The following is a 19,890-nucleotide window of genomic DNA, read 5'->3' as shown; positions in this document are numbered from 1 at the left end:
GAAAATAATAGATAAAATAGAAAAATAAAAAGTTGTTCTGTTAATATAGTGAAATGGATGGGTGACCTTCTTTTTCAGGTTCTCTCATATTTATTCATCTCCTTTTTAGGAGATTACAAGGGAAACTATTGCCAGGAATTAACTGATAAGTATACAGCTTCAAGAAATAAAAGTGGTAAGATGTTTATTTTCACTAGAAAATATTATAAAGATCTACAGACATTTTAACTAGTTTATAGATTTTAAAAAAAAGGCAAATTGCCAACTGGATCATTAATTACTTTTCATTCTGTTGGGCTCTGGAGTCTACCTCTTATTTTTTTTTTTTTGGAGTCTACCTCTTAAATAAAGGACTTTACTCTCCATTAATTATTCTTTCTCTGATACCCTTACTCTTTCCTTCTCTAAATTCCTTCCCTGTCCAACATATAAACAAATTCTAAGCCTCTTCCAGCTTTAAATACAGACCATGTGAAAATATAAAACAAAAGAAAAACCCTTCAATTACCTATCTTCTTTAGATACCACCCTCCCTCCACCTTTCCTCAACCTTCACACAAAGTTAATCCTAATGATATCTACTTCCTTGCCTCCCACATTCATTATCCTAGTCACTGTAATTAGGGTTTTGCCCCCACTTGCTCTTTAAAACTGTCTCCTCCACAGTCACTGACAACCAACACGGCTATATTCAATGCATACTTTTTAGTCACTATCCTATTTAAACCTTGCAGAAAGTTGATACTGTTCACCACGCACTCCTTTTCTATGTACTTCCTTGGCTTCTTAATCAATTCTGTGGTTTTGATTATAACAGACAGATGATTAACCTAGTGTTTCCTCAACTCAGACTTTTCCTAAATTCCAGAGTCATATGCCCAACTGGATATATTTTGTTTGTTGCAATGGCACCTCAAACACCACATGTCTAAAACAAACCTCATCACATTTCCTCCCAAATCTTCCTTTTCCTCTATTTGCTTTATCAGTGAATGCCATCAACTCACTCAATTCCCCACATCAAAAATCTACTCTTCCTTCTCATTTACCCACTTAACCAAAAGCAGTTAATCACCAAGTCCTCTTGATTCTTTTTTGTTGTTGTTGTTTTTAAAGTCAGCTCCATGCCCAGTGTGGGGTTTGAATTCACAATTCTGAGATTGAGAGTGGTATGCTCTACTGACTCAGCCAGACAAGTGCCCCCAAATCTCCTTGATTCTAATTCTCTCAAACCTACTCTTTCTCTCAACTATACTTCCCCTATGTTCGCCACTTGTTCCTCAGGTTACTATAGTATCTTTCTAATGTACTCGACTCTAGTTAGGCCCTCTCCTGTTATATTCTCTTCACTTTACCAAAGTAATGTCAAAATAATGTTAAATCTTAAGTCCACCATTTTATTTAAAAATCCCATGATTATCAGGTTAAAGTTCATACTCCTTTATGCAGCATTAAGTAACTCTTGCCATCTGGCCACTACCTAGAATTAAATGTGCCCCAAAGTTCCAGAGAAGACAATGGCAAAAGGGCTTATTTGCAATCTGCACTCTTCTCCCATCAACTTCATGTACATATCAATTCTTCTTAAAATAATCTTTGCAGAGATAACAAATACTTGAACTTGTTTAAGACCATAGTTTATCTGGCAATAAGATATGTAAGCCACTGGGAAGGAGTCAGACATGCTTTTATTATGGAAAGGCTTATATTATCAGACAGCTGTAGTAATGAAATTTAATAAAGATTTATCCAGATAGAAAAGCTCTTGTACAATGATGGCTACAGAAGCAGACAATTGGACACGGACCTCAAATTCCATCTTAATTCAAGACCAAACAGGTGGAAACATTAGTTCAGAAACTACAGCTGAATCTAGTTACCAAAAATTCCCTTAAGAACTACCCTCAAAACACTTGCCACTTTATTAACAGGACATGTTCTCTGATAAGCTTAAAAAATTAATTTAAACATGCCTAAATATGATCCAGAAAAATTCTGAAATATGAGCCAAAGTACAAGCAATATGTATCTGCTAGCAACAGTTCAGTTTTCAGAAATATCGTTTCAGGGCATTTCAGGTAAGTCAACTAAGAACTTCATGTATCTGTTCTAAATAAGTTTAATTCCACTTTAACTTTTAAAATAATGGTTTTAAATACTACTGAATAAAAACCATGAAAAGGACTTCTGACTAAAGGAAGAAGAGGTTGAGTATGAAACAGTAACAAAACAAACATACGTGGCCTGGAGGGGCTTGCATTGGTCGTTTCAGGTCATTTCGTCCTCTACAAGCTCTGATCACAGTTTTGTGACGATGCAAATGTATTTCAGCTTCCAACTGGTTCCAAAGCTTATCGTGAGCAGGTCCCTTCATATCTCGCCCTAGTAATTGTATTTGTTGGACCCTTTATATTGAGAAAACAGTTAATTCAGTTAGTTTTTCATTATTATAATTTTTATTACAGAGAGAACTCCGAAGAATTACTGGATACCAGTAGCTTTTGTATAAACCTCAACAGAAAACCTATTTCTGTTAGTAATAAAACCTGTTAGTAATTAATACATTTAGGACCTCCTGATGTTTCTCAGATTTGTAACATACCAAAAGTCTGAAAAGAACAGATATCTTCAAGAGAAAACTAGTTTTTTTTTTTAAAAAAAAAAAGAATGAATGAAACCTTTTCTAACCATATACTTAATTCAAATACATCTAAAAAATTTTTGAGACTGATGTCAATGAACATGTCTTGCACACAATCAGGATAGGTCAACAAACTCAGGCACTATTGAATATTAGTCTTTACAGGAGCCTAACAGTACAAAAACATTTTTTTAAAAGACAGTTTCTTTTTACAAAATTACTGTTTTAAATATGGCAAAAGTTACTAGAAAATGTGCACTTCAACATGATATAAATTATTTTTATTTTCTCCACATCAGTTCTTAATGTGCTGTGAATAAGTAAAAATATATTTATCAAAAGTAATAAATCACCAAATTTTGTGATTATAAAAAATTAATACAAGGAGAGCACTGTATTATTATGATAAAGTCACTGTCATTCCAAAGTGTTTTGGAGAGTCAAGAAAGATTACATTTCAATGATCACAGAAAGAATTCCTTAAGAAAGGCTATACATGTGAACATCATCTTTTATGGTTTCAAGGCAGGAAGTGGCTGAAAGGTGCAGATCTAGAGTTACTAGCATGTCAGAGTAAGTTCCTATCAGTGTGTGTGTTTGTGTATGTGTAAACCAGAAATACTTATGTAGTATGGCTAAATAAATCTACAATATATAATGCTATCAATATTAACAGTAAGATAGAGAGAGAGAGTGAGCCAGAGACACAGGCAGAGGGAGAAGCAGGCTCCATGAAGGAAGCCTGACACAGGGACTCGATCCTGGGTCTCCAGGATCACGCCTTGGGCTGAAGGCGGTGCTAAACCGCTGAGCCACCCTGGCTGCCCTATAAAATAACTCTTAAGATAAAGATTAATGTTTCATTTACCATAAGAGGCAAGAGTCAACCTCACTAAATATCTAGCTACTTAAGAATACAAGGCATTCATTTTTTACACACCTTCCTGCCAGTTCCTTATCCAAGTACTTGGCAGCCAGTCTTGCCCCATAAACTTCAGCCTGGAGAACAGCTATATGTCTACGAAGGGCTTCATTCTCTTTTCTCAACAACTTCACTTCAGCTTCAAGTTGAGCTTCTTTCATTTTTTCTTTTTTGTTTGCTTCCAGCTCTCTCTCCTATTTAAAACACAAAAACAAAAACAAAAAAACCCCACGCACAATGTAATGAAAATACTTTTTTAAGGCTTTTTAGCAACAGACCATGTTTCTCAAAATACATAAAAGCGCACAGTCTGTTACAATACCAACAATGAAAGCATATGATAAAAGTTACCATTTCTATAAAATGGAACATACAAAGATTTGGATCCAGTTCTTTTTAACTAGTACCAGAAGGTGTTGGGACCACTTCCACATAAGATAATTTCATGCCTTGGGGTACTCTGACACTGAGGATACTAAAAGAATTAGTATTTTCTAAGCTTATGTCATCATACACTAATAGGAGTGGTTGCAATGAATAACTGAATCTTCTCCCTATTTATTTTCTAAAAATGACTCAAGAAACTAGACTAAAATAAAAAAAAAAATCACTCTGGTGGATGTATCCAAACATTTAATTAACTTTAAAGCAATAATTCTATAAACAAGTCAAAATTCTTCACTTACACAGATTCTATGGTTAATTTACCTTAGAGGACTACCAGAAACTTAAACTGCTTAAATTAGAACAAATAACTCTAATTTTTTTAAAAGAATGTTTGATGGTAATGGAAAAATGCTGGTAACAAACGTACTGAAAAATTTATACATTAAAAAATTTCTCTGCATGACCATATCTATGGTACAGATTATCACTGATTTTGGGGATGTGATTCATCTATCCCTATGTCAAAGTGAATGAAGTAAAATAAATGTTTGTGGAGGAAAATAGGACCCTACCTGCCTTCTAGGAGGTAGGATGGACATCCATTTTTAATTCTCATAAAAGAATGCTCTACTTGGTAGAGAGTCTATATATGTGAATTACAGGTGTTAGCTAGAGTATAAAACCTCAAGATCTTTGCCATCCAATTTTTATCACAAGCTTACATATGAGAAATAATGTTTAATTTACCTTAAAAGTATAAAGTACAATATGTCTACTCCTACAACTCAGGGGTGACCAATGTAAATGCCTTCAGGGACCCAAGCACAAAACAGATAGACCAATACAAGACAAAGTCGAGTGGAAAATGGAAGGTACAAAATCCCGCCTAAAGGCAGTCAAACTCAAATACACAAAAGCTCTGTGGCCAAATAAAACTCTTCCAAGAGTTGAATAAGGGCCCTGATAGATATTTTAAGTGTTGTTTTTGGATTAACAAAACACTGTAAACTTCCATTTATTCTGGGTAGAGATATTTTTACTGCCTTATAGAACTGCTTTTACCGATTTACTGATAAACAGAATCTATAAATCCTGTGAAAATGTGGCTGTATCTGTTGATGAGATGTGGAAGAAACTGTTCACCCTGTCCCTTTTGTGAGACTTAAATAAAGGTCTTGCTCAGCACCAGAAAAAAATGCTTCTCTTGAGTAAACAACAAATGATACTGTTTCTATTTGTATGGGTACTGATTATTGTAATTATTTCCCTTTTTATTCTGGGTAGTAAGCTGAGATACAAATTCAAACAAACCTCTAACAATTCTGGAATATACTTTGGTACTAATCTAATGTCTGCTTTGGTCTACTGTTTTCTCAGTAGTATATCAATAAATGATACACTAAAACATCATTATATGACATATTCAAATATAAGGCAGTGAGTATCACAGTCTTAAACACAAAAAAATAATATACAAGCTAAAATGAGTCATTACCAAATGGTAGATATATTTACCGCCTCTTTGATTACTGTTTTTCAAGAATCTGAAGAATAATCTAGAATCCTCCTTTTACAATTTTAGAATTATTAAAATTGCAATTTATTTCAGAGCATATTTCTTGAAAGGGAAGAATCAATTCCAAAAAAACTCCACAGTTTGGATAACATGAACAATAAGCTTTCTTATGACATTTACTGAAGTTAATGCTATTTTTTCAGAAAAAAAGTTCCAGAAGACCAAGTATTCTTTGGTTTATGGGCTAAATAAACTTTACATTGATAATTGTCTATGTACAATTGCCCTGATAACCTATTTACACAGTATTTATGGAATTTACAAAACACATATTAAGTCACCACTTTGCTTTCATGATTCAAACACCTAATGATTCTGACAAACTGTCAGGCTTGAAAATAACATTCGCAAATATGAATAGGACTAAGAAAACTGAAGTTAATCTTTTTAGTTTTTAAAGAAAAAAATATGAATCTTTAGTTAGCCCATTTATTAGGTAATAAGCAAGAAGCTCATTTTGTATTTAGAGAGCCAAACAGTGTATTTTCAAAAGAAATAAAGCCATCAGACAAACTGGAACCTGATTAGGTTAGCATAGTGAGGAAAATATTAAGAATTTATACATTGTTATTTTCTAAAATAAGTTCTGGTAAAGAGTTTCAAAATTCAGTTGTTTCAAAGGCCACACAATTATTCCAAGACTGCTAAAAAGTTGTGACGCATGCAGAAGATGAATACAAAACCAACATGCACATTCTTTCTCTGGGGATAAATTCAAATAGAAAAAGAGAAAAAAGCTAGGTGTTCTTAATATATCTTCAAAATACTCAAGTGGGAAAACCAATTGCTCTTTTGAAGTAGAGGTTTCAACAAGTTACAAGGCTTAAAAGTTGTCAAAAATTGATGGGCTCTGTAAATAATGGTTATAAATCACAAACAAAAGAAAAATCTTTCACAACGTGTACTGAGAAAAGAGCAATGGGCCACCAACTGAACTTTTCAGGTACTGGAAGATTAAAAAACTATCATCATGAACATCACATCCAAATACAAAGTGACAACATATAATATGCAAATAAGACAATAAGAACACTTCAGCGTAACGTATTAAAGCCAAACAGAAACAACATACTTACCAGCTCCTCCACAGAGGGGACAGACTTAAGATATAAGAAAAAAGTTTGATAATTAGAAAAATATCAAACAAATGAATTTATCTAGTGGTATAATCATTCTAAGGAAAACTCCCATACGTTGAATATCATTTGGGTAAAGTTCATTAGAACAAATATATTTGCAAATCCATAACCTACAGTAACTACACAGTGTTAGATTAAAACTTTTTGTTTTACCAAATTAGTCAGCCCACCTGGTTCAGTGCCTTCTACTACAGCACCCTGCTTCAGATCTAACATTAAAACTTCAAGTAAACTCTTTTCTAGTGAAAATGTATATACACTGTTTCTCAACGTAAAAATCAAATATCCCAAAAAAGCAGTGAGAAATCTGACTCATTTCAGTTAAAGAGAACAAGGTTACTAACTTAGATTCATAGAATTTCTGAATTTAAAAGATTTAAGGAGAATGTAAATATTCATTTAAATAAATTCTAACAACAAGTAAAATTTTAAAATGTATGACTATCATCATCCTCATTTCATTTCCTGCCTCTCCCAAGCTATATCTATCTTACTGCTGTGTCCCCTATGGTCAACCAAGTGTCTGGCACATACTTGCACACTTAACAAGTATGAGATTAAGCTGAAATGAGACTTAAAAAATTTTTCTACTTATATTAAGAGGGCAAAGGTTATTTATGGAAAATGTATATACAATACATTTACATTATACAAACATTACAAAATGTTCAATGGCAGAAAAAAATGCTCATAAGAGCAATAGGAAAAAATATGCTAGTGGTTGGCACCCAATTCCATTTTCAGCAGAACTCCAGTTTCACAAGAGGTGGCCACGTGACCAACTAAGAGGTTGAAATGCAAGTTGGGATAGCCAATGAGATGGCTAACTTGACGGGCAAAAATTGTTGAGGAGGATTTCATGAAAAATTCTTTAGAACACTAATGCAGCCTGGAAGCATCCTTTTGCCCTTTTCTTAGATTCTTCCTTCTTTCTGCCTAGAATAAAGAGATCCTAAGGATGGAAACCATGAGCTGAAAATGGCGAACACAACAACAAAAAGCATACTGGATACTTAGTATCTATAGAGCCATCACATAAACTCTGTACTGCCTATTTCAGGGCTTGAGAGAAAATAATTTGTACTATTCAAGAATATTCCCAGTGTTATCTGGACTTGTTATATGCAGATGAACTTAATCCTAACTCACCCAACAGGGCAAAAAACTGTTTACATGTTATAATTACAAATATCTTTTAAATATTTTCACACAGATATTTTCAAATAGGAAAAAAAATCCTATTCTAAGTATCAACTGCTTATTGATATTGTCACTTCTCACCTCTAGGTGCTGAGACTGTGGATGATCATGAAGACCTTTACATTTCCTGCATTTTCTAAATTTCCCACACTTAAGCACATATTACCTTCTATATTCAAAAGCCTCATTAAAAACTGTCCTCTTCATCCTCTAAAATACATGTAAGTATATGTTACCTTCTAAACTACTTACCAGTTTTGCCTTAATGGTACCAGAGTCAACACTCTGACCAGTTTTAGCATGGAGCTGAAGCTGGATAGAGTGCAACTGTAAAAGCTGATCGTGGACTTCTTTCTCCAACACAACTTTCTCTGCCTGGGTCTCTGTCAGTTCAGATTTCAGATCCACCAACTGTGCCTTATAAAGCAACAATAAAAAACATCAAGTAAGCTTAATTTTCTTTATTCTGACTCTAGTAATTATTCAAAGATGACACAGACTGTGTTTAAAATGAATAGATGAACACCAGCCTGAATAGATGAATTGACAACTCTTAAGACATCCAACTATACAGTCATAAATTCAATAGCACAGGTAAGATACTTGAGTGGCAAGAGAACCAACTCTACCATAAACCGTATCTTTAAAAAAAAAAAGTTTATTTATAACCTACACCCAATGTGGGGCTCATACTCAAAACCCTAGGACCAAGAGTCACATGCTTTTCCAACTGAGCCAGCTAAGCACCTCCATAAAACAGTATCTTCTAATAACACAGAATGCTACTTCCATTTTACTTTGCTTACTTGAAGAGGGCTTTTCATTGTTTTACCTTTACCTACAAAGTTTAGGAAAATATAAAGACTGGGATGGCTCATCATCCTTAGAGATAACATGTGCTACAGTGGTCCATTAACATTAATGGTATATTAAAGGAGAGGCCAGTAAGTGGCCACCCCAGAGAACACTAGCCTCTATCAACCAACCCACTATCTAGTAATTATTTTAGGTGCAAAGGTGGGAGCCACTAAGGTCATAATGGGCCTAAATATCAGGAGTCAACTGTAAGCTACAGTTAACTGTTACAGCACAGAAGAACAACTCCTCAGAACTGCTTATCCATTCAAGTTGAAGTTTTTTTCACATTGATGTGCTTTACAATTGTGCACAAGATGTGTGTCTCTTGTGAATTTGGTCTTCCTAACTGGCCAGCAGGTTAAAGCTCAAGAAAAGGCCTGAGTTTTCTATTTAATTCAACATAATTGTACTAAGTATCAAGGGGTTCAGAACAATGCAACTCAATGAGAAAAGAATTATGTAAAATATGTTTAAAATTATAGTTAATTACTTAGGTCTTTTTTTTTTTTTTTAATTACTTAGGTCTTAGAGAAGCTTTCTTATCAACTGAGGTGATATAAATGCAAGCCAACCAAAGAAAAACATAGCAAGTTACAGAGATATTGAGAATTGGTCATCTTAAGGAATTCAAAGTGAAGAACAGTTTAAAAAAGGTTAGGGAGGGAAAGAGAGTTTAGAAGTGCTTTGAAGTTAAGTGACAAGGACAAAATATAAATAGTAAAGCAGATATTTATAGTAAAGCAGTCTAGAGATGGAAAGAAGACTAGCAGAGGCAGAGAGAAACCAGATGCAACTTAGGTAAATTCTCTGGGTACAGCAACCAAAGGGCTGAAATACATCTCTATTTCAATCCCAACTGCATCAATCAATGTAGTACATAAAAGATGTTCAATAAATATCTTTTTTTTTTTTAAGATTTTATTTGACAGAGAGCAAGCACAAGCAAGGGGAGTAGCAGGCAGAAGGAGGAGAAGCAAGCCCCCTCGCTGAGCAGAGAGCCCAATGTGGGCTTGAGTCCAAGATCCTGGGGATCATGACCTGAGCGGAAGGCAGATGCTTCACCAACTGAGCCACCCAGGTACCCCAATAAATATCTTTAAGTTGAAATGAATTCTAATACTAGCCCTGTGTTTACAGTGCTTACAAATCACTCTGTCTTCACTCAAGTTCCCCGATCTTTAGACAGAAAGAATACCCATAGCTTTGACTACTGTCGTAAGATTATTAATCCTCTACATAAAGCACTTCCTAGAGATGAAGATGTATGTTACCAAGGAGATCAGGCTACTGAGAGAAGTTATGGCTGACAAAATTCCCAAGCCTAGACAGGAAAGTAAGGCTGGATGAATGGCTAGCTCTGGATGAAAGACCAAAACTGAGATTTAATCTCATTGGAAATCACTACATGTTCTCAATGACATTTTTGTTTTTAATAATGGCTTTACTGAGATATAATTCCCATACAATAAAATGCACTTTTTAAAGGTATGAGTGAGTGGTTTTTAGTATTTTCATTGAGTTATGCAACCATCATCACCGTGTAACTGTGAAACATTTTCTTCCAGTGACATTTTAGGGACATGCTATTTGCAGGTAAGACAGCAACACTAGGAACACCCTACTGTGGCTTGCCAAATGGCTTATCATGGGAACTTTGAAAATAGAAATAAAACATTTCATAATGCTGAAATTGTTGGCAACACTTACAGATTGAATATCTAGTGGAAAATTAGATTGACAATAACATATTTCAAGCTTAAATACTGAAATTGAAGGAAATTGTAAGATTAGGATGGTAGCTTATTTAGACATGAGGGAGGAAGACAGATGAGTTTAAGTTTTGGACATGCTTGATTTTTGTGTCAGCCATGACATATTCAACAGGAACTATCTCACAGAATGTTGGAAATAAAAAAAAAAAAGTGATAAATTGGGACTAGGGTTGGCACCAGGGGCACAGAGATAGGAATTTATATCCTGAGACTGAACTGGAGGGAAAACAGATGGCCAAGAAGTGGGGCTTGGGTAACAACCAGAGGTAGAGGAAAAAGGTGGCATGCTATAAATATAAACCAAACCAAAATGCTTCATAATATAAACACCACTTCATTTTGCTTGTGTTATTTCTTAGGGATCGCTCCATATCATAACAAGTTCCTCATTCCTTTTTACAATATTTTTATTCAACTGCAACTTACATCAGAGAAGTACACACATAATAAATTCCAGAAAATAAACGTATCTATTTAACTACCACCCAGATAAAGAAACAGGTCAGTACTAGCACTGGAGGACGTCCCTGTGGCTCCTTCCCAATCACTACTTCCCCATTCATCCACAGACATAACCATCAGAGTAATATCCCCAGTTCTAACATCACTGATAGTTCTGCCTGTTTTGTTTGTTCGTTTTAAAAATATTTTATTTATTTGAGAAGGAAGGACAGAGATAGTGGTACAGATAACAAGAGAGAGCAGGAGTGGGGAGGAAAGGAAGAAGCAGGCTCCCCGCTGAGCAGGGATCCTGGTGCAGGGCTCTCGCCCAGGCCACTGGGATCATGACGCAAGTTAAAGGCAGACACTTAACTGACTGAGCCACCCAAGCACCCCGAGTTTTGCCTGTTTTTAAACATCATATAGAAAAAAAAAATAAACATCATATAGATATAATCATATGGTATGCATTCACTCATGCCTGGCTTTTGCCTTAAGATTATATTTATGGGATTCATTCATGTTTTGTATAGCTACAGTTCATTCATTTTCATTACTATACAGTATTCACTAAATGAACATACCAAAATTTATCATTTTCATTCTACTTTTGATGGACATTTATGCTATTTTCCAATTTTTGACTTTTAAATTGATACTGCTATGAATCTGTCTTTTGGTACATATGAAATACAGTTCTGTTGAGTATGTATCAAGGAGGGAAACTGCTGGTTTATGGTGTAGGAATACATTAAACTTTGTTAAAATGGTCAGTTTTCCAAGTGATTACGCAACTGACATGCCCACCATGTATGAGAATTTCACGTTCTTGCCTTCACTTGGCATTGTCAGTCTTGCCTATTTTTTTACAGGATTATCTATTTCTTTCTTATTCTTGCATGCACACGCTCTCCTTCCCCCATCCTCCAAACACAAACTAACACACTTATTATGAGTAGGGGAATGGGCCAAAAAGGGGTGAAGGAGAAGGAAAGGTGCAGGCTTTCAGTTATAGGATGAGTAAGTCAAGGATGAAAGGTACAGCATAGGGAATATAGTCAATGGTATTATAATAGCACTGCATGGTGATAGATGGTAGCTACACTTGTCCTGAGCACAGTATATAGAGCTGCTGAATCACTCTGTTGTACACCTGAAACTAATGCAACATTGTGTGTCAGGTATAATTCAATTAAAAAAAAAGATTTAAATGCTAAAAGAAATAAATAGGCTAGTAGTTGGCTCTGTTCTTTAAATATAATAAACATACATGAGATTAACATAGAACTTCATGTCTTTTGCCTAAAGACTAAGTTCTTACACAGTATCTTTTACAAATACTCCTAACTGAAAAACTTAGAAAAGAAAAAAAAATTTTACATGTATGATAAATATGTCTTATATATCTTCTTCCATTTAACAAAAAATATGCCTACCAGAAAACTTATAAACATCTAAAATCACCTATTACTAGACAATGTTCAATACATCTTGAAGACTGCTCCTTCAAAGTACAAATAAGTCTTGAGGCTCCTGGGGTGGCTTGGAATGATCTCAGTATCTCCCTCATCCATACTCCTCAGTGTGCAAGAGCACATGTGCGCTCTATCTCAAATAAATAAAATCTTTAAAAAGAGTTAAGTCTTGCCTAGAAAGTCATTTTTAGTAAAAACAAACAAACCCCAAAACAAAAAAACCCCAAACTCAAAATCCATAGGTTTTTATATATAGTCTTTGAAACAAAATAATCACAAAAGGAAAACAAGTATTTGAATAATATGCACTTTTTGAGCAATATGAAGCTTATGCTAAAGTGAACCTCTCCCCAGAAATAGGTTAAAATAATCCATTTAATCTACCAAACCCTTATCTCTTTTTTAATTACAATGACTTTTTTTAAGATTTTATTTTCATTTATTCATGAGAGACACAGAGAGAGGCAGAGACATAACCAGAGGAAGAAGCAGGCTCTCTTCGGGAAGCCTGATGCAGAACTTGATTCCAGAACCCTGGGCTCATGACCTGAGCCAAAGGCAGATGCTCAACCACTGAGCCACCCAGGTGCCCCTACAATGACTTCCATTCTGCATTTGTCTTATTATCTACGAGGTTGTTTAATACATCCTTCTATGTAGATCTGGAATATATTCCTCTATGTAGATCTGTAACTGGAAGTTAGATCTAGAGGTTTAATTAGGGGTACCTGCCAGAGCAGCACCTGTCAGCAGAGCATGTGACTCTTGATCTTGCAGTTGTGTGAGTTTCAGCACCATGCTAGATGCAGAGATAACTTAACATTAAAAAAAAAAAAAAAAATCTTTAAGGGTTTAATTAGATTTACTTAATTAAATCTTTGTGACAAGGGATATACTGTGTGTTTCAAGAGGCATATACTGCCTGGTGATCCCACTATGATTTATCTTTCAAACCAAAAATCTCATGGTTAATAATTGAGCAAAACTCCTGGAGTTAAGAGAGAAGCTAAAGAGGCATATGTGGTATTCATTAATTAATTTGGCAGGCTAATATTTAAGTCGGAAATGATTATATTCTAAAAGGGCAAGGAAAATAGGGTCTAGTGCTTGGGTCTTTTGAACGTGGCCTTTTACAAACAAGGACTCTTCATTAAGTCAAATTTCTCAAGAGGTTGCTCAACTTAAAAAATAAGTAAAAATTCTTTACAAAGAGAAGATGCAGATACTAAAATTCAAAGCCCAGGCTCTCTGTTCCTCCTTGTTCAACAGACAGTTGCATCTTCTTGTGCAGTTCCAGTGGGTCCCTGAGAAATGGTTAAGATCGGAGAAAATGGATTTGGCCATATTGGGCACCCCGTCACCAGGACTGCTTTTAACTCTGGCAAAGTTGATACCGTTGCCTTCAATTACTCCTTCACTAACCTCAACTACAAGGTCTACGTGTTCCAGTATGATTCCACCCATGGCAAATGCAATGGTACAGTTAAGGCTGAGAAGAGAAAACTTGCCCCAAATCATCCCCAACATAATGAGAATTCTCTTGACCTTGACAAGTTTCCATCCCAGACCCTATGAAGAAGGACAGGGGCCTAGGAAGCCCTACTTTATCATATACATTGATAAAGTACACTGTATCTACCCAGAAAAATAAGTAAAACAACGTAAAATTAAATTCAAAGCCCAATTTTATTTTTGAAACAAGTATTTTAAGTTTATTCTAAATTGTCATATTTAAGTAACTCTTTTCTTGTCCATAATATAAGCATTTTTAGCTGCTACAAAAACTTAAGTCATTGATAAATTTTATGTCAAGATTAGAAATATCCGTATTTTACTTAATGGCTACCTTCCTAATACCACCAATGTTAGAATTCAAAGAGATCTTAGCACAAAGACTATGATTATGACAATTACTATTTACATAATGAAACTAAGGCCAATCAAAATTGCTTTTATATCCAGGGTTACCTAACTGGTCTGCAGGAAAACAGCACTTTGAACCCAATTACTCCCAGGGCAAGACAGTGGAAGTGTTATTAAGCAGCTGTCGAGAAGGAAAAAAATGTGTTTCTATAGCTACAATATATATGTTTAACTTACTAACAATATTGCCAGCTACCACAAAGCATCTATATACCATATGGCAGGCATATACACAACACAGACTATCTGTAATTCTTACCAAACTCTCCAACTTTTTTCTTAATAATTAAAGAAACTGGAAGTCAGACTTTAAATGATTTGCCCAAAATCACATAGCTAACAAGTAACTGACTCAAAATCAATCTGACCATAAAAAAGCCTGAGTATCTTTCATAGGACTACCTTACCTTGGCAACACCATAACTAGTAAAGGGTGAAAGTTTAAAGGAAATAGGTGATTTCAATCTTCAACACTTATTTAAATTTTCAAGCAGTATCTCAAAAAACGTTTTAAAAAACAAAACCAGAAACAGTTAAAAAAACTATGTTACACAGAGATTTAACTTGGGATACAATCTTTTCACTTTTCTACATTTGATCTTGGAGATTCATTTACAGAAAAAAATAAAACAAAGCTGCCCATCATATTCTTTCCCTAGCCAGTAAGGGTAAAATGATGTCATTCTAGGAGGGTCTCTGGGCCTTAAGACCATGGCCTTCAGGACACCCAAGCCACTAAATTACCACTAGTGAGATTCTTCTAAAGTAGTGATTCTCAGCATGTGGTCCAGCTGGAATGGAGTGTGGAAACAGATGAAAATTCAAGACATATTTGGCAAAGTAGGAATGAAGTATTCCCAAAAATGAAAAGGATAGAGAGGCAGTCTATTTAATAACTTTAGAGCATTATCATCACCACTTATTTGTATTGAATGCAGCTGTTACTATTCTATTTCTCATCTCATACTCTTTCAAACATCCAAATTTTTCCAACACGGTAATTCCTTTCTAAAATAATCAGTCACTACTGGATTCCACTCTGTGGCACCAAAATCAAGGGAATTTTTTATTTGGGCTTTCCTATTTTTCTACTTTGTCTAGACCTTAATCCTCTGTCCACGTTATCTTCTAAAAATACACAACAGCTGTGTCTTTTTCTTTCTAAACATAAGCTAGTTTTTATTTAACAGTCTTATGGATAAAAATGCCAATTAGTTTACCTTAAGCACCCCTCAAAAACCTTGAGTTCAGGAGAGGATCAAACTAGTTTCTAAGACAAGAAACTAGCAGACATCATATTATATAGCAGAGAAGTTGGATCTAGATCAGTCATTAGTTCTGGCATGTCATTCACACCAAACATTTTAGTAACACATTTTAGAACGCCCAACCTAAGAACCCAAAAAAATCTGGTAAAAATATTTTTATTCTGCACATGAAGAAACTGAGGCCCAAAGAGATTAGGTGAGTTGCCATGCAAATTACAAATTGCATGGAATTAAAACGCAGACTTCCTGACATCCTTATAATCCTGGCAGTAATGGGAAATGGTAACAAAGCAGCCCATGAGCTGCAAATGAGATCACATCCCCAAATCTCAGACAGGGCTTTAAGCAAGATAATTCATGTAAATGCACAGATAGACACACATGCAGGCACAGACATGCATGCACACAAAAGCACACATTCCCCAAATTGTTTAAGAATCACAGAGGAAAAAAAAAAGAAAAAAAAAAGAGAAAAAGAAAAGAAAAAAAAGAAAAAGAATCACAGAGAATACAGTTGACTCCAAATAGCCATTTCTGTGCTGTAATGAACTATAGCACAGAAAACTGCCGACAAAGAAGGAAGTATAATCTCACATTTACCTACAGATGTTTCTATGCCTTCTGTTTTAAAGTATTTGTACAAAAGGTAATCACTAAAAAGAAACAATTATGCTTTTAAATGTCTGTATGGATTTTTTTTAATGTTTGAAAATGCAGTTTAGGATGAAAGTACAGATTAGAATTTAAATCTCTAGCAATTATGCCATTTAATGCCAGTATCTAAAATTGATCATCTACACCCACCTACTTCCCAAAAGGCTTTAAAGCTTGGAAGATAAATAAAACAAATGTAAAATATAAAAAATAAAAACATATAGAGATGGCAAGTATCACTATAAAAACACCATCCTAATACTATAAAAATACTACTATAAAAATACCATCCTAAACCCTTATTGTGTATTAACTTTAATACTGATTTTTCTATTAATAGGAGAACCTTTATATATTACATAATTATATAATTCTCCTTGTCTCATTAAAAGAAGCAATGCCATTTCACCTGGTGAGACTCCTTCTTTCCTGGAACTAGACTTTTAAAAGAAAGTATCACAGAAACTGTTGTATAAAGGATCTGGACCAACAGCAGAACAGAACCATATTCTTCATGTGGCCTTAACCTCTTATGACAAAGGTCAAGGGAATAATGTAACTAACAAAAGCATTTTGAGCCATTCCCTGGTTTTTCTTCTAATCCTTCCACATAGCAGAACAGTCTTAGAGCTAATCTGAGTTAACTCACACCTTTTATAAATAATCTCCATCTTCACTTTTCCCTTGTGCCTGGAGTGGTCAGTATTGCTCCTACTACCCGATATTATAGAAAGCCAAGAAGTCCTATTCCAAAACAAAGACTGTGAGCGAACAGAAAATATATTCACAGGTCAAATATAAAAACCTCTGCCACCCCCTGAGATACAAAATAGTATTCAATAGTATTCCTCTTTATTATAAGGCAGCTGCTGAAACAGTCTGCTCGTTTGGCTTACAAAAGTTCTGGGAGAAAATCCCACCCATTCGCTCCAATTTCCTCTCTATCCAAGCAGAAGGACCACTAACTTCATCTGTTGTCATTTCTCCCCAAACTGCTCTGCAGCTAAGACAAGCAAACTTATTTTTATTTTTAAAATCTATTCATTCAAAAAGTATTTATCAACCCCCCCCCCCCAACCATATGCCAAGCACTTGGCTGGGTTCTGGGGATACAATGGTAGTAGATGAAACCTATGTGGGTCCTGCCCTGCAAAGCTTACAGTGGCCTCGTGTGGGAGGCAGCACATAAAGAAAATGAAGGGCATATGTAATGATAGCATTAACTACATGCCAGGCACCGTTTTGAACATATTCATATTTTAATTGTATTAATCCTCATAAGAAGCCTCGAGAGATGCAATTTTTTGTACAGAAAAGGAAACTGGAATGCAAAGGTTAGGTAACTTGTCCGAGGTCATTACAAGCAAGTAATAGAATGATAAAGCACAATCTGTAGGAAAGAAAGAAAAAGATGCGAATTAATGGGGTGGGAAAGTATGGTTCTTCTGGGAAGCAGCAGTTCTCACAGGTCTGTGGGACCTTTTCAGTGCAATCGCAAGGTCAAAACTATTTTAATAATAATAAAACATTATTTGACTTTTTCACTATGCTGACATTTGTACAAAAAGTGCAGAAGCAATGATGAATAGAAGGATAGCATTTTAGTACAAGGTAATGAAGTGTGTTCAAGTTAAAAAAAAAAAAAAGTTAAAGAATGCCCACGATGAGGCAGTAAAAATAATCAATTTTAAAAAAACTTAACCCTTGAGCATGTTTTTTTAAATATTCTATGTGATGAAATGGGAAGTGTGCACAAAGTGTATATGCTGCATATCAAACCATGTTGTCCCAAGAAAAAGCATTTATGCAATCGCTTGAGTTGTAAAACATTTTCTTTCATGGAATATCATTTTTATTTGAAAGAAGAGAAAATACAGGTGTTAAGATTAATATATTTGGTAGACAGGGCAGCCCTGGTGGCTCAGCGGTTTAGCACCGCCTTCAGCCCAGGAGACCTGGGATCGAGTCCCACGTCGGGCTCCCTGAATGGAGCCTGCTTCTCCCTTTGCCTGTGTCTCTGCCTCTCTCTCCCTCTCTGTGTGTCTCTCATGAATAAATAAATTTAAATAAATATATATATATAGAGACATATTTTTTAGAATAATTAAGTGAATCTGTTACTTCAAGGCAAATAATTGGCAGCATTTATTGCCAATGATAAAAATTTGTGTTTTCAAATGAAAATTAGAATTTTGGAAAAATTGAATCCATCATCATGAGCTTGACAGTTTCCAAACACTTAAAGATTTTTCTAGGGGCATCTGCGTGAGTCATGATCCCAGGGTACTAGGATCCAGTTCTGCATCAGACTCCCCACAGGGAGCCTGCTTCTCCTTCTGCCTATGTCTCTCTCTCTCTCTTTCTCTCAGTGTCTCTCATGAATAAATAAATAAAATATTAAAAAAAAAAGATTTTTATAATGAGACTGGTAGTATTAACAAATGTGTTTTTAAGATTATTGTATGAGATGGGTCCACATTTAGAAAATCTGCATAACCCAACAAACCAGTATTCTGAAAATGACCAACCCATAATGTTATAACATCATGACTCAGTAAAAGATCCATTCAATGACTACATCTTATAACCCAAACCTCTTTTCACAACTATTTGAATGCAGAAGCAGATGTAAGAATCCAGCTGTATTCTAGTAAGCCAGATATCTAAAAATTATTTTTAAATGTAAAGCAATGCTATTTTTTTGAAAAGTTATTTTCTCACTAAAAATGATATTTTTATTAACATCCAATAAGCTTACTGTTCCTATTTTTAACTGATGCAATAAATATTTAAGGTTTTCTCAATTTTAATTTCTAATACAGTAAACGCCAATAGATATAACCCACATTAAAAAAAAAAACTCTTTGGGGACCTCATAATTTGTACAGTGTAAAGGGGTCCTGAGACCAAAAAGTTTGAGAACTGCTGTCTTGCAGTCCAAAGGGTGGCCCATGTGGCTGGACCATATAGAATAAGAGAAAAGAATGGTAAGATATGTCACTGAAGACATACCCACAGGTCAGATCATACAGAGCTTGTCAGTTATAACAAGAAGTATGAATTTTATTCATAGTAAAATTGAGGAATTTTAAGCAGAAACACATGATCAAATTTGTTTTAAAAAAGGCAGCTGTGTGTAATACAGGAAACAAAGTGAATGAACTAGGATTCGTATTTGAAACAGTAACTAACAGATAAATCTTGTGATGTGTTTTTGAAATTTAAATTACTTTGATGTTAACCTCAAAATGAAGTCCCAAATAATGTAAAATGTTTCTTGTTTCCATTTTAATGTCAGAGACCCCAGTTGCTCTATGATCAAACTGGAGGTAGGTTGAGGAGAATCAAGCCACCCAATATTTTAGAAATGTCACAAGCACACTAAGTCCATGTAGAATACTTTCATATAATGATGTTTAATGTTACTTTCAGTCACAGTTTCAAATTTTTCTAAAATGGAATACCATGCAATATTAGCTCACAAGTTATATCCTTGTGAATTACATACCACGGGAATCAATGAACCTACAGATTGAGTCATTCAACAATGTGGCGGACACTGTGTTAGACACTATGGATATAGTACGACAGACGCCCTGACAGACGCCCTCCCAGCTCTCAAGAAATTTGTATT

The 19,890-nt window shown here is 34.9% G+C and overlaps 1 protein-coding gene across 2 annotated transcripts in view; it reads right to left on the bottom strand.

The window, feature by feature from the left end:
* Positions 1–19,890, bottom strand: part of GOPC (golgi associated PDZ and coiled-coil motif containing) — a 37,532-nt gene that overhangs the window by 9,968 nt on the left and 7,674 nt on the right. Inside the window, exons 2-5 of one of the 2 annotated variants that reach the window (XM_026002424.2) lie at positions 8,118–8,282; positions 6,603–6,626; positions 3,582–3,757; positions 2,240–2,405 (exon numbers count right to left, since the gene is read on the bottom strand). In XM_026002424.2, coding sequence (XP_025858209.2) covers positions 2,240–2,405; positions 3,582–3,757; positions 6,603–6,626; positions 8,118–8,282 — 531 coding nt within the window. The remainder of the gene's footprint in view (positions 1–2,239; positions 2,406–3,581; positions 3,758–6,602; positions 6,627–8,117; positions 8,283–19,890) is intronic. The other variant, XM_026002425.2, reaches the window with a different exon arrangement.

The sequence above is a fragment of the Vulpes vulpes genome, chromosome 1 (assembly GCF_048418805.1).
Source record: "Vulpes vulpes isolate BD-2025 chromosome 1, VulVul3, whole genome shotgun sequence".
Taxonomy (NCBI): domain Eukaryota; kingdom Metazoa; phylum Chordata; class Mammalia; order Carnivora; family Canidae; genus Vulpes; species Vulpes vulpes.
This window is presented reverse-complemented; position numbering and strand designations above follow the sequence as displayed.